The 16,035-nt window shown below is 32.1% G+C and overlaps 1 protein-coding gene across 3 annotated transcripts in view; it reads right to left on the bottom strand.

Annotated features, from left to right (window-relative positions):
• Window positions 1–16,035, bottom strand: part of DPYD (dihydropyrimidine dehydrogenase) — a 717,845-nt gene that overhangs the window by 549,669 nt on the left and 152,141 nt on the right. For all 3 annotated transcript variants that reach the window (XM_011380852.2, XM_011380853.2, XM_023523771.1), the window contains one exon: window positions 6,283–6,370. In XM_011380852.2, coding sequence (XP_011379154.1) covers window positions 6,283–6,370 — 88 coding nt within the window. The remainder of the gene's footprint in view (window positions 1–6,282; window positions 6,371–16,035) is intronic.

Below are 16,035 nucleotides of genomic sequence, written 5' to 3'. Positions count from 1 at the left end.
CATTTTTAGATCAATAAACATAATAATGCATTTTTAAAGAATAAGCCTCATAATATTCCATATATGTAGTAAAACATATTTAGCAATTTTCTTAATGATAGGCACTATAGTTGTCTCAAGTTTTTTGTTACTTATGCCATCAGATGGTGGTATTTTAATTTCTCTAGGAAGAACAAATAATAAAGCATTGCTGGCACAACAGTGTATATATTTGTAACATTCAAATATATTTCCGCTATATACTTCTTGTTATTTCCGTATAATACTTCTTGTTTTCTTCTTACTGCATAGCATAGGAGTTATTGCACTTTTCAATTTCAACAATCATATGAGAGAAAACTGGTGTCCCATTCCTTGATTTATATATTTCTGAATAATATGGAAATAGGACATCTCTAATATGATCACTAATCATTTGTATTATCTCATCTAAAGTGTTTATAACCTTTGCCCATGTGTATATTGAGTTGGGTTATTATTCTCATTTAAATTTTCAGGAAATCTTTGATTAACAGAGCAGTTGGAACTTAGCCTAAAACATGCATGGCAAAAATTTTTCACTTGGTTTTAAGTTTGGTTTGTTTTATTTGAAAATGTATATAAGAAAATTTGCTCTCATAGAGTTCTAAAAGTAAAGTCAAAATTATACTAGAACCACTTTTCAAAGAACCCATCATTTTCCACTGAATTAAAATGTCCTCTTGATTATGTTTCCATATTTACTTGGTTCTGTTTACAGACTTTCATCTGTTCCAGAAATGTGTATTCCTATTCCAACACCATATTGATTAGAGCAGCTTTATAGTGAGTTTTAATATCTGATGTGGCAAATCTTTCGTCTTATTTTGCAAAAGTTTCTTTCTCCCATATAACTTGTCGATTACCATTGCAGTATTCACCAATAAAAAAATCTGTGTTTCAATCAATCTAGATTACCCATTAGATCTTAAATATTTATTGTAATTTTTGCATGTAATAAGAAATAGTTATGGGCTATAACTCTTCTAATTTTAAAAGTTAAAATTACAGGCAAAATATTTTTTTAAAAAAGACATCATGAATACATCCATAAGCTGTCATGTCTAGAGAATGAAAATGATGAGGCAGTAAGCCAGGGAAATAAATGGAATCATCTTAAAGGCATTTGCCAAACCAGGTGAACATGGGCTTCTATTTTCAAGTCCTTTGAGAAAGCAAATTTAAATCCCTTAAATAAACATGTATTCATCTTAGTCTTCACAGAAGTTCTACGGATAAAACTAAAAAAGGTGCAGTCAGAGTAAAAAAAAAAAAAAAAAATTAAACTTACAGGAAACAGCACAAAAGTGGAGACAGTAGACATCACAGATGGTACAATCAGACTCACAGAAACTATGGATAGTAGAATTCTGAGTATAAAAATAAGTATTTTTATATATTTTAAGAAATGACAGATAGGCTTAGAAAGTGAGTTTAAGCTACTAGAGTTTTACAAAAGAAAGAGAGAGAGAGAGAGAGAGAGAGAGAGAGAGACCTACTAGATATGAAAATTAAAGTTGTAGCTCAAAATTCAGTAGACCATTTTAACAACATATTTGACTATAAAGAAGGTATTAGTAAACCTGAAATAGAATTGAAGTAAATTATCTAGGGAGTAATTCCAAAAATCAAAGAGAAAAAAGTTTGAAAGTTATGAGCCATAGAGAATAAAGTATGAATGTTAAATAGATAGCTAATAAGAGTTCCAGAAAGAGATGAGAAATAGAAAAATTTCTAAAAATGATGAAAGACATCTATCCACAGATTTAAGAATTTCAATGCGAACCAAGCAGGATATATAAAAATGACTCCAGCTTAGATAAATCATTGTAAAATTGTTGAACACTAAAGATAAAAAGATCTTTAAAATGCCCCCCTCTGAAAACATATTATTCTCAAATGAGCAATAATTAGGCTTTTGTTGATTTTCCAATAGCATCAAAGCATGACAAATGATATCTTCTGTTAGGTAAAAAAAATGATATCTTCTGTTAGGTGAAAAAAAATGATAAATGCCAACCCTAAATTCTATACATTATGAAAGTATTTTTCAAAAGTGAAGAAATGTAAAAAGTATCAGAAACAAAAACTGAGAGAGTTGCCAGCAATGTATTCTTACTGAACGAAAGAATTTTAAGGATTTACTGAATTTTAAGGATTCACTTAAAACAAAAGTAAACTGTTTCTCATGGAAATTCCAACATGAGAAAAAAAATAAGGAAAAGAAAAACTATATAAATAAATAAATAAATCGGCAAACATGTGAATAAAACTATCCAATATTGATTAATAAAGTATTAAGAATACTACTCATCAAGTTTTAAAAGACAGAATTAACATACGAAAAACATTATCTTATGAGATCAAGAGGAGCTACTTAGAATGACAGTACCTTACTCCATGCCACAAGACCCACTCAGATTAACACCCCAAATGACACAGACCCATAATATACAGGAGTTGTAAAATTTAGAATACACTCAGTCCTAGAAAAAAAAGTACATTTTTTTCGCATTTCTCAAATCCCAGTGTCTCAAGTGTAAAGGAAATTGACATATGTATTCAGAAGTATTTCTTTAAACTAAATGGCATTTTCAGCTCCGCAGGATAATGGCTTATTTACTCTCTAGAAGCATAGCAGAGAGAGTTTTTAAAAGTTGTGTTCTCTTAAGTACCATCTTATGGCAAGTAGGTAAGTTTCTGTGAGTCCTCTTGGAATGGATACAGGTGCTCATACTTATTATCTAGCACTAAAAGTGAAGGAGCTAATCATGTGTAGTGAAGGAACCATGAAATCTTATCACTATTTTTTTGTTTCATATATCTAAAGTATTCATATTTTTTAAAATATTGGCTTATAAACTGTGAACTTCCTAATATATGTTTTTTTCATCTACTTACTCCTGTCATAATATTGGGAGAAAGCCCAGTAGGCTTACATAATAGCTTATAAATTTGGACATTAGTTTCTAGGTACTGGGGAGCCACTGATGTTTTTTGAACAAGAAAGTAATATAATTAGAGCTACGCTTTTAGAAAATTATTCTGGAAATGATCAATGTTTTATTTGATAAGGGTCTAAACCACTTAGCTATTGAATTTGAAAAACAAACCCAAAAGGAGGATGGACTAAATCTGCCGACTGCACTTCTGCTTCATGATACGCACATCATGTGGCATGGATGTGTGTGTGCAAGTATGTGTGTACACATATACTGACAGATCTTTTTAAAAATATATATATTGTTGTCAATAGTATTTATCAATACATTCTGCTGGTTAAATCTTGTTGTTCCTCTGACTTCATGTTACTTTCAATAGGGACCTATGATAAAGAGCCTTTCATTTTACAATGAGTCATTCGGTCAGTTTTTCTCTAACGTGTATTATTAAATTTATGTATCTAGATATAAAAGCCCCATGAATCTGACCACACAGATTCCATAAAATATGCAAATGAGAAATTAATGCTTTGCAATTTAATATAAAATTTTAAAAGGAGAAATATCTCTTGCTTAAAATAAAGCAAATAAAGCAAACAAAGGAACATTTTTAAAAAGTCATTTTTTTACTACATTTATAGATTGACCGCATGCATTCTTATATAAAGTACTGTTGTTTTTTTTTCCCAAAAGAAAACTATCAAGAAATATAACCCGGTATTCACAGTTTGACGGATCTGAAACGTGTACTTCCAATTGAGAGATACAATTGCAAACAACAGCCTGCAAGAATGAAACAGAGAAAAACTAACTGAGGAGGTACAATAGAATTGAGTGTACCTTTGGAAACTATAGCTGTAATCCAGTTTGTAAGAAAATAAAGAATGGAAGTATTGGCCTAAACTCCACTGAATCACAGAAACCTAACACAATACAACACAAGTGACATCCTTTTCTCAAAGAGGCGTAAGGCTCATTGAGTCTGGCGATTCAATTACCCTCTCAACCTGGAAAGAACCCTCCTCCTGAGCGGAGGTCCACTGGCAGAGCAATGTGGGACGGCCTGCATTGTACACAGCTGGTAAATATCTAAAAAGCTGCAGGCTTTGAAAAACAAGAGTCTCTGACCTTTTATGATTGCTACAGTGATTCTTCAATAAAACAGTACTTACAATAGAGCTCCTTAAATGCCTGGCAAAAGATTTAATTTTCAATTAAATGTCTCCAAATATCTTCTCTTCATATAGAAATCTGTTTAAATCAACACCTAAGTGCAATGCTTCATTAGGTAGTAAAAAGTATGGACGAATTAATAAAACAAAAAATTTCCCTAAAATAAACACAATTCTGATCTTGCTTACACATTTTATAAACGTTTATTCCCTTTTGTCTTTTTAAAAATAATTTGAATGAAGGTGATATACATTAATTAGAATCACAAAGTCTTATTGAATTTTGGAATGTCTAGGGAAAATTTAGCTAGCTGGATCATGCTTACAGTCAAGAGTGCCTCCTTGGGTATAATTACAGCCAAAATATTTTAGACTTCAAACATTTAGACATTTTGTTTTACTCCTATTCTTATGAGATCAAGCTTAAACAAATAAGATTTCATATATATGTTCCATATAAATTATTTATTTTTACATATAAGAGAAAGATCCTGTGATGATGGCTGTTTGGGATACTCCAAAGTTCATAAATGAGAGCCCTTCCCAGAATTCATCTTATTAGTTACAAAAATAAATATATAGCATTGATTATTTTCTACTATCTGTAGGATTAAGTCTCAATTATTGAGCATAGAATTCAAAGATTTTCACAACCTAATCCTAATCTAATTGCCTTCTTTCCCATCATTTCTTTTCATATAATCTAGGATCCGTGTTAGCCACAATGAATATATTACATTTCCTGAAACCTGCCATCTATATATCCATATTCCTGCCTTTTTATATGCTTAATACTCTCCCTGAGTTGTAGCTCTCTTATTTATTTTGTAATATATCTGTAATTGCTCATAATTATGAACTTCTAAAGGCAGTTGTGTTTGGTAGATAGTAGGTGTTCAATAAATAACAACTACAAAAATAATAATCACTTGTATGGTATCTATATAGTGAATGAGTAGGGAATTTAATAATTCCACATCAACAAAATATTTGTTGAATAATTACTAAGTTAGGGATTTTCACATACAAGTATTATTCAGTTTATACCGCAACCACGTAAGACAGATGCTCTCTTTCTTTTGCAAATGAAAATAAAGAGATAAGTAATTTTCCCTGGATTCACAATAAGTGGTCAATCTAAAAATTCAACCTAGACTTCAAATCCTATTTAATCTGACCATGTAGGTTAATATAATGCCCTTTACCTAAGTAATAACCGTTGATTCTTTTGAAAAGCTAAAGCTATATAAATTTATGACTTTTCTCATAAAATAGTTTTAAATAATTGACATATTGAGTAATGATCTTCATATATAAATAGATACCTGGTTGTACAAAGCACATTAGATTTTTGTAGCTTAGAACATAAATGTTAAACCTTATAAAAAGGATTCGCTACATCTTTATGAGAAGACTTCCTTCAGCTTTTGCTCAATTGTTAAAAGATAAGACACTTGGCCAAGAGCTCACAATGCTCCTTTCACAAAGATACTATTAATCATTCAATCAATCAACTGTTCACTTAGTGAATAAAAACTAGGTTTAGCCTTATGCTAATTAAAAAAAAACTAAAGATCAAAATTATTTTTGTTCTATTCATGCACATAAAAGCCTGTTTTGTATTTTTTGTTTTTGCAGGAATTTTTGTTTACAACTCTATCAGTCTCTATGAATTATCACAAATCTTAAATGAATTAACTGAATTTTAGTAGAAGTCCAAGTCCAAGTCCTTTGCTTTGATGTGTCTCGGTGTGCCAGACTTAAAACCAAAGCACATTCTAAAAAAAGATATTTCACAAATTTGAAACGTGTTTTGATAAACAATGACAGCTCCTATCTATAAGCATTTAGCAAGCTTAAACTAGAGTCAATCTAGACAATGAATGCCTGGGTTAAAAGATCATTAATTTCAACATAAACTAATCATTAAGACAATAAACAATAAATTCATTTTCATAATAATCATATCATGACTTGGAAAAGACTAATTAATACAATGTGCTACTTTCTTCAACTATCTATAGAAATCATTTCTTTAAATACTTTCACCCAGTTCACTGAGATGAGATTTATGTTTTAATCACATTATGATAGAGATCAAGATCAAATGCTGTTATTAATTTCATTTGTAGAGCTAAATCTGAGTTTACCTTGTTTGCGATACTTGTGATGAACGATTTGATATCCAGATTAGTTGGACAGCTCTTCTGACAGGGAGCATCTACACATTTCAGGCATCTAGGAAATGAAATAACGGGATTAAAGGAACTATGAAATGTATATTTTCTACCCTATACACATTTAGATTAGTGTCTAGTAAGAACAAATAAAATTGTACTATTTTTAGGTACAAAATTTTTTAAGCAATAAAGTAAACATATTGTTTCACCTTTTGCACACCTTCAGAGATGTATAAAATAGCACCCCTCAAGGCTAATAACTGCCTTTCCTCTCGGTGTTCCTCCTAGAGTTTACGAGGATCACACCTAAGACACGTTATTCACTCATTTACTAAATCAATTTGTTTCGATCGCTGACTACCCTGATAACACTTAGAGAATGCAGTCTTTCATGATAAAAGTTTTGTATGCTTTGTAGGCCACAATTATTATACAAGCAAAAAAGGTAAAGTTTCTCATTTTACCACTTGTAATGTCCTTTCTTCCTCCCTTATCCCTCCCACTTTTTCTCACACCTTTCCTTCTTCCCTCCTTCTTTTGCTCCCATCATCCCTCCCTCCTCCAATTTACTGATGTCTTTTAACCTACATACTGTTCCCATGGCAATCGGGCTTCATGGTAGATGCTTTAATGCATGGCCCAGATCCACACTCTTCCATACTATAGCATTTATTCCCTCAGCTGCTATGCCCTCAGCTGAAGAGGACAGGTTCAACCAAGGTCATGCTCCCTTTCTACATCCTGAATTACAGGTCAATGAAAGAGTTAGAGGCTCGGTCCCTTTGCCCCTATTTGTGGAACGAGTCAGTGGAGATCCACTGTAGCCTTTATTGTGACTATGTCTGTCCCATCCTGATTCCTTCACTCTTATATAGATGTTGATCTGACCTTCCTGCATACTAATCTCGTCTCAGAATCTGCTTCCTGTGGAACTGGCCAGAGGTACGCTCAAACCACCTAGAAAGCTTGGTAAATGTTTCAGTTTCCCCAAAGGAATCCCTTGCAAGTCTGACTGGCCTGGGGATCTACATTTTGAAAAAGCCTTTGAGGTGATTTTGATATACATGGTTGGATCCACATAGTAAGAATCACAATTCCATAATTACTAATTCAGAACTGAAGCTAATGGCCAGAATGGTCCTTAATTTGTACATGAATGTATGTTCATTCATTTATTAAATATTTACTAACCCCCTGTTACATGGCAGGACATGGGATATGAGAATATAAAAGTACTGAACTAGACCACCATGGTCCTGCCATTGTGGGTGCAGCATGCAGTTTAGAGAACAGACATCTGAAAGGCACTTGTAGTAGACAATGTAAATTTGGGTGGAGACAGCATGCCAAAGGAACATATATGAAGAGCAGTAGTCCAGGAGGGAGAGAGTCAGGAAAGATCTTTGGGAGGAGTAATGCTTAAAAGGGAAGTTTGAAGAATGAGTGTGGGATTTGGAGTTCAGGGTCCTTCAAGCCGATAACCCAAGAATAGAAACACTATGTGCCAAGGTCTGGAGAGAAAGACATGATAGGGTAGGTGAACTAACTTAAGATATAACACTGTCATATTTGTCGGAAGACCAGAACTCTCTTAGAATTTCACTGAGAATGAATTCTACATTGCTCAGTGACAAAGGTGACTAGCTAGCTCATTTTCCATCCACTTCCATGTGTAAAGACCTTGGTTCATTTCCTTCGAGGAAACAATGCCATTCTCCTTGTCATTCTTTTGTGACTAGAAGAGTCCTCTTCATTATCTGAACCAATTTCTCAGTACCTAATTAATATCTTGTTTTTTAAATCTGATCTCTTTTCTTCGGTTTGTGCCCTTAGCCTTCTCTCTAAATTAAATTTTACACAATGAGTACCAAAGGCTTTTCAAAAGCAATTGTCTTCTCTGGAATGTAGTCATTAAACCTCTCTCCTATCATTTCTCTAAATGCCATTGTTAGATTCACATCTATCATTTAGTTGAATTCCTACCTTCTCATACTTATGATTTTTTCCCTAAAACATTGTCTCTAAGTTCAAAAATAATTCATTAAAAGTATTATCAGCAGCATACACTGCAAAACAATGCAAAAAGAGTATAACACATTATCTATTTGGTTCTTGATGTCAAAATAAAGTGATACTTATGTGTGTTATCTTTACATGGATAAACATTTTGAGCATTAATAATGGTTTAAAAGGGTTTCCTAACCTGTGGGAAAATAAAATAGCTAAAAATTCAGCAAATAATATGCCATCTTAAATATCTTCTAATTTATAAAAAAGTCATTTTAACAGTATTTAAACATCTGTCACCTAATAGGAATAAAGCAACATATACACATATATGTATATATACATATAGGTTACATATATATACACACACATATATAGGTTGTATATAGGTTATCCTTAATGAAGATACAAGTTGTCTGCTTTTTTAAAAATACCCAAATTGAATAATAAGACAATTTTTTAAAAAGTTATATGTCAGCAGGTATGAATGAGTCAAACTAGTGCCCAGTGTATTTTTCTGTTCTTCCAGAGAAATCTTAAATTCAACATAAACACATTCACTTAACAACACTGACGATGTAAGGATTTTTAGTTGTGGTTATTAAGCCTCTTTACCAAATAATTCTCCTTTTATTATTGAGCTAGTTCACAAATAACAGCTGTTGGAAATGTCAGATGTTAATGAGGCAGGGCAACACAAACCTGAGTTGTAGCATTCTTTTTTTTTTTTTTTTTGGTGCCACGAATATGCCAGAATGGGCTGCCTCTGATAATAATATCATCTTGCAATTCTCTAAGCGCTCTGCAGACCTAAAGTGCATCAGGCTGCCATTAATCCCACTTATCACTCTGACAGCTCAGTAATTACACTACTGCTATAGCCAGGTAGTCCTAATAAAATATCAACCATTGCACTGGAATGCATACTGGTGAGATGTTTTATTAAACTTGGTGGGGGTTGATCATCAAGTGACATTACTGTTGACCTATTTTTCTATTTGACAATAAGTTATCCTTTGACCATGCCATAATAGATATTACAGAGTACATTTACTGTACCAAATCAGAAAGGTACTGCATTACAATGATGTAGGCAAATGGTGTAAATAAAATAACAGAAATGTATGTCAGAATGTTATTACCTAAATTGCTTTAAATGATTGATACCATGAAAAATCACAGACATAGTACTTAGGGGAATATGTCAACAATTATTGTAAACCACGGTTCTAAATAAATTTTTCCTTACAAGTAACATTTAAATTACACTTGTTTTTATCTTCAGTCATTTAATTCCATTTATATTTCAAAATTCCTCTGTTATAAAGCAGTTTATTTTTAAATGCATTATAAAAGGCAAAAGTTAACTCAGACAAACAACGATGTAATAATTTAATCCCCAAAGAATGACATTTATACTAAGAAGAGTATATTATTTTTAAAGCAATGAAACATCTTAGATTTTTTTACTAGTGATAAACTTCTTTATTTCCAAATTTAATAGACAGCATAACAATGGACTTCATTAAAAGCAGAGTATAGAATCCTTAATAATGTAATCTTTCATGATTCAAAATGACCATAAAAGTGAATGAAAACTTTAGTACTGCTACTTAAGAACAAAACTATTAAATATATATTTATCCAGGATCTTTCTCCAGGGAAAGAGAGCCATGATTCCTCTCCTCAAATATCAGCGGGGCTGAACAGTTTTACTTCATAGTATGACATCAAAAAATATTATAGTGAATAATAGAATAAGCAGCATTTCATTCCTCACACATCTGAGAACAGATGCCTGCTTCTTTCATTGTTAAGCACTCATAGCAGTTAGAATTTTAACCTATGCTTGTTAAAAATTTTTCCAATTCATGAGTTTAAATAATTTATTTCTCAGTTAAAAAAAATCACACAGATCTATATGAAAACCTTGAAACTTCACTTTGCATTGTCTTTGGTTTTCTGCTAGACTTTGGTTTAACCAAGTCAGCACCGTTTCATCCCATTATGTATAATTTATATTAGTCCATATATAATCAAACTGAATTAGTATTTACAGTAAAAACTTAAAATATTTTCCAGTATTGATGTATTTCCTTAGATCTTTCATGTCCAGTCTCTTCTATAAGAAATTTCTAACTAATTGAGGTGTAGCATATGGACACAGGACCTAACTTCCCTACCCTAAAATCCCCACTGTAGACAAACATGTAGTCTAATATTCTTGCCAAACTTGGCCATATTTCTACTGAAATGGAGCAGAACTGAGTATCGGGTTGAATGAAAGGAGTATGAATCAAGGCACGGGGGTTAGAAGCGTCATACATGTATCTGAGTTTCACAGCTCTCATCCCTTGTATCCAGATCTTGTCATAAAAGAACCTAAGAGTAATGGCTGGGATCTTTAAAACGTGATGGGACGAATTCGACTTTCTGATACATTCAACAGTTAAGAGCTATCCTCAGCTTCCAATAATTCTCTCCGTTTCTCTCAAAAGTCTATTAACAGCCTTTCCTATAAACTTACTGACTCCACTTCTCTGGTTACACCACAGGTTCTTACTAGCTCAGGGGTATTTGGAACTAACTGAATATTCCTAATATGCATCTTGGCCCAGCTTCTATATTCTGCTGGGCTAGAAAGCTATGGCAACATCATTAAAAGTAACTTAATTTTTATGCTGTGTACCATTCTGCCTTTTACCACACCAATAATGTTCATGTTTAAGGCTCTCAAAATATATTTGAATGTATAGGTTAACAGCAAAACATAATTTTTAAATAGAGCTATGTATCTACTAGAAATTTCCATTCACATGTGGGTGCTTCAAGACAATTCAAAAGAAGCAAACTTTAAAATACTATGCAATTCTCGCAACTGATGCTCAAAAATATTTTGTTGGATAATCTTGATCATGAGTCTAGGAATGAAACAGTTAAAAACTTTTCTACAATTTTTCTGTAATCTGTATCAGACAATTATTAGTTTTCTCAGATACGAATGGCTAAAATGTTTTTAATATTTTATATTTTTTGCATATTTTAAATTAAATTGAAAAACTTAAATTTTATAGGCATTTCTGATCTTCATATATAACTGATTCTTAAAAAGTAATGACTGTTTTTATATCTACTTCATAGATGAGAGTACTGATACTCTGGAAATCTCCCGGCAGCATAATAAAGCCAAGGCGGCTGAAGAAACTACTAGAACACATTTACCATCTTGCACCCAGGACTACCCCAAAGGTGAGGGTGTACTGACCTCATCTCTTGGCAACATCAGTGCCTTTTCCCAGAGTAATCTGAAGATTGAGAAAGAAACAGTTAAGAAGCCGCAGCTAGAAAAAGGCTACAGTATCCTTTCTCCTGGAGTCCAATTTTAAGGAAAAAAAAGTAAAAGGTAGTCTTAACTGTCTCGTCAAGAGGCTTCTCAAGTCAAGATAAAAATGCTAAGGTTATATGGTATTACACAATTCCAAGGCTTGTTCCATCAAGGCACTGATTCCTAAAATGAAGTTAATTTTATTGCAATTTTAAACAACTTTGGTATAGCCACTTCTATTGGAAAGACACTTTTCTATCATATTCTTATTTTTAAAGAATTAAGTATGCTACAAAAACCTCAATAGAGTTGCATACATATTGTCCTGCAAGCAAATAGAATATTTCAATAAAATCAGTATATATCACCTCTGAAAAATTTAAACAAACATATTATCCTAATCTAATACACAGAATAATCATGAACATCTGAAGAATGCTACCTTTAACTTCGGGGTTTTTCCGCATCCAAGTACTACCAGGCCCGACCCTGCTCAGCTTCCAAGATCAGATGTGGTTGGGCACGTTCAGAGTGGTATGGCCGTAGACTTTGGGTGGTCAACACACAGTGCAATATATACATGACGTATTGCTGAACTGTACACTTGAAACCCATATAATTTTATTAATCAATGTCACCCCAATACATTTAATAAAAATTAAAAAGAAAAAAGAAAATTTAAAAAACAGTTTTTTCTCTTACAAGATAAGATGAAACTCGAAAATAAGTTTTTGTTGTATAGAGGTGGAACAAGAAGGGTGTGATGTAATCAGTGTACGTTAATAACTTCAGAAAGATTTATTCAAAGGAAATTAACACCAGCCATGCATATATGTATAAGATAGAACTAATTAGGTATAAAAACAAAATCTAATCTAACTAAAACAAGTGAGGTCAGTGCTTCAGGCTTTTAGAATCTACTGGGGCTTTGAGATATTAGAAATAGAAATAATAAATAATAATAAGATATAATTAACAATGCCAAACAATAATACCAAACATCTAAAGAAAATAGGTTTATTTGTCAAATGAATGGTAATGATGATAATTATGCTGAGAGTTATGAAAGAGAATGAGATCACTGTCGGTTGCAGCAGTGAAGGAAAGTGTCTAAATTTCCCACTTCTCTGTTACAAATTTATTTAAAGAATACAAGATCACGACTTACAAACTGAATTGTTGAAATGGAATAAAAATAAGTTATTGTATTACAATTGATAGGTGTAATTAAATATTACTACATTCATAATTTTTAATATCTCAATAATTCAGTTACAGTAAAGCCAACGAATATAAAATAAACATTTTTTATTAAATGTTTTTTTCCTCCAGTAGACATCTAGACCCTAAAACCTCTGATAAAATTTGATTCCTGTCACCTGCATCCACAACAGAGGTACACTTTTAATCAAGAAAAACAGAGAATACCATAGATAAAAGCTCTGCTTTATGTCCTGGAGGGATGGTCTTCTTGGCAACGCTCTCTTAGGAAATCATTCTTTATCTACCCTACAGAAGGTGAGAATTAAGAGTACTTAAAGAGATGGAGAAAGATGGCTAGATTTCTAGAGCCTCAATACTCCCATCTACGAAGTGGATATAAAAATGGCCTCATTACTTTTTTAAGAATCGGTAATATACGAAGGTCAAAAGTGAGTATTACATTTAACTTGCTTTTTAATCTAATTCAAAATATGTAAACATGTAAAATATTTTTAAAACATTTTAGCTATATTATGTCATTTGAGCTATTTCATCTACCATATGAGATATATAGCTATATATAGAGATAGATGATAGATAGATAGATAGATAGATAGATAGATGATAGATAGATAGATAGATAGATAGATAGATAGATAGATAGATGATAGATAGATGATAGTGAATGCGTTTGTATGTGCATGCACCTAGACATATGTGTATGCTAATATTAATTAAGTACTCAAATGAGCTTGCTTGCACCAAGCCTTTAAACATTTTAAAGCATAGCACAGAGGTTAAAAGAACAGGCTCTGGTGCTTGATTGCTCATATTTAATTCCTGACTTTGCTTTACTAATTTTAAGACATTAGGCAAATGACCTAACCTCTCTGGACAAATGAAAAAAATAATTTATACTTCAGAGGTTTGCTGTGAGAATTTTTTTTAAGATTATATACTTATATTAAATAGTATGTATTTCCTTAGTTACTTAACAGGCATTCTCTATAATCTTTGAAATGCTTTGTACATTGTGTATTGCTTTCTCTTCTTTAATGCGAAAGAGGTCAGTGAAGTGTCATAGTATAATGTTTTACAGTTATTTACATACATTAAGAATAGTGAGTATCTGACAAACATTAATATATGCTTTAAGTCTTCATTTTCTTTTTAGGGAATTTCAGAACAAAGAAAATTTATTTCTGTTAGGAGAATCAGAGACACCTTCTCAGACAGAGGTGCTTACGCTGGATGCTTGAGAACAAGTAGCATTTTACCATGTGAACCTGAGTTCACTAGAGCTGAAAGTTGACAGCAACTTCTGGATGTGTATGTGGTTCTCCATGTTCCACACAGCAGTTACTACTGCACCGTGTGTATTTTAGCTGCCCAATAATGTGAATGAATAAATGAGTGAGTGAATAAATGAATGAATAAAATGAAGGGAAAAGAAAATCTACTGCCTTATGCAATCCAAAAAAAAAAAAAAAGGCCATGAGTTTATCCAAGGCAGAGACCACAATTAATATTTGGTTTTCAGTACCTATGCTGGTAGCTGGCACATATATAGTTTCTCATACGTGTTTATGGAAAATTCCTTGGTTAGTTGCTGCAGTTCTTCACGAAAAAAAAAATTACTAAAACACAACATGTCACTCTCATCAGAGATCCAATGTTATTTATATGAAATCCTTTCTTCTTGAGGCTTCTGGTTGTTTCTCCATGCTAACAGTATGATTAAAAATACTCTCCTAAAAATTTGTTAAACTTATGATGGTATATAGGATGACTACACAGTGTACCATGAAGGTTGTGGAAAACGACTTATCCTAACTAAGTGTAACTGATATTTATTATGGATGTATCTTTGAGTAAATATCTAAAGGATGCAATTAGTAAATATGAGAATCCATGTGATAAAAGAGGCTTTTCCACATCCCATCCAAAGGCTGTCCATTACCTCCTAGCGCTTCTGTATTTTCAATGCCCATGTTAGGTGTATTTCTCTCTTCCCCTTTTCAACTGCCATCACCTGGTGAGATGGTAGCAAAGTAAGTCTTACCCTCCAGGGTAGGGTAGCACTTTCCTCTGACAAAATATGCTATCTATATACAAATATGATCTGTCCTCGGGTAACTTTAAATAATTAAGAAAATACCTATATTTTATACACCATTTTAATTTGAATAAGTTTATGTACAGGTGATCACATACATCTGTAGTAAAGATCAGTTACATAGATTAACATAGTCTAGCTAGCATGTAGCCATTTTCAGAAATCCAAGCTTCACAATACATTTTACAGTCCAACCTACCATATTTAACTTAACTACAAGCCATATGTAATTTTTTTTTTTTTAAATCACTATTGTTGCTCACCACAGTTGTGGCTCTCCTCACATTCTAGACAGATGTTACATGATGCTCAATATACTTTTGATCCTTTACAGACCTTAGAGAGAACTGGGTGACAGGGCTGACAGTTTTTATTATAGCTTTCCTACTACTCGATAATCTTATTTCACTTGGACTATTTCCCCAGTAGTACCATAAACTCTTTGATTTATACTGAGAATCCTTCCAGGCTTTTCTTAGGAAAAAAAAATACATTATTTTTGTAGTATATCCATATCTGTACAGATTATCTTTTCCAATTTTGAAACATCTGTTGTATGTTTATCTTAATGTCAATAAAGCCCTTTTAGAAAGGGTAACAAAAACTTTTCAAATTTCAAAGCTGAAAAAGCTCACTATTTAATGACTTAATTGCAGACAATTTCAGAAATAATATAATAGTAATACTGAAATATAGATTTTTACCTGGTTTCTAATAAAGATATAAAAGAGAAACAAAGTCAAATAGGTTAAGCCATAAATAAAATAGATTAATAATAGGAATTTATACAATTCCTAGATTTATGGCATATGTTGATTAAGAAAATACGATATTTGTATAAATATGTAATCCTACTTAAGGGCATGTGAACTAAGATTTATGATAAATTTTACTTTATACAATGTTGTATTTTTAAAATTTTTTTGAGATGAGTAAGTATAACATGTAATTTTAAAAATAAAAAGGCTTAGATGTTGTTGAAAATGAAAATTACACTACCCTGTCTAATTTTAACTTTTTTACTTTGGTCATCTGAATTGTCCAGGCAAAAGTAAACTCATGATGCTCCAAT

Source organism: Pteropus vampyrus, unplaced genomic scaffold, assembly GCF_000151845.1.
Source record: "Pteropus vampyrus isolate Shadow unplaced genomic scaffold, Pvam_2.0 Scaffold410, whole genome shotgun sequence".
NCBI classification, from domain to species: domain Eukaryota; kingdom Metazoa; phylum Chordata; class Mammalia; order Chiroptera; family Pteropodidae; genus Pteropus; species Pteropus vampyrus.
The sequence above is the reverse complement of the archived record's forward strand: the minus strand, read 5'-3'. Positions and strand labels throughout refer to the sequence as shown.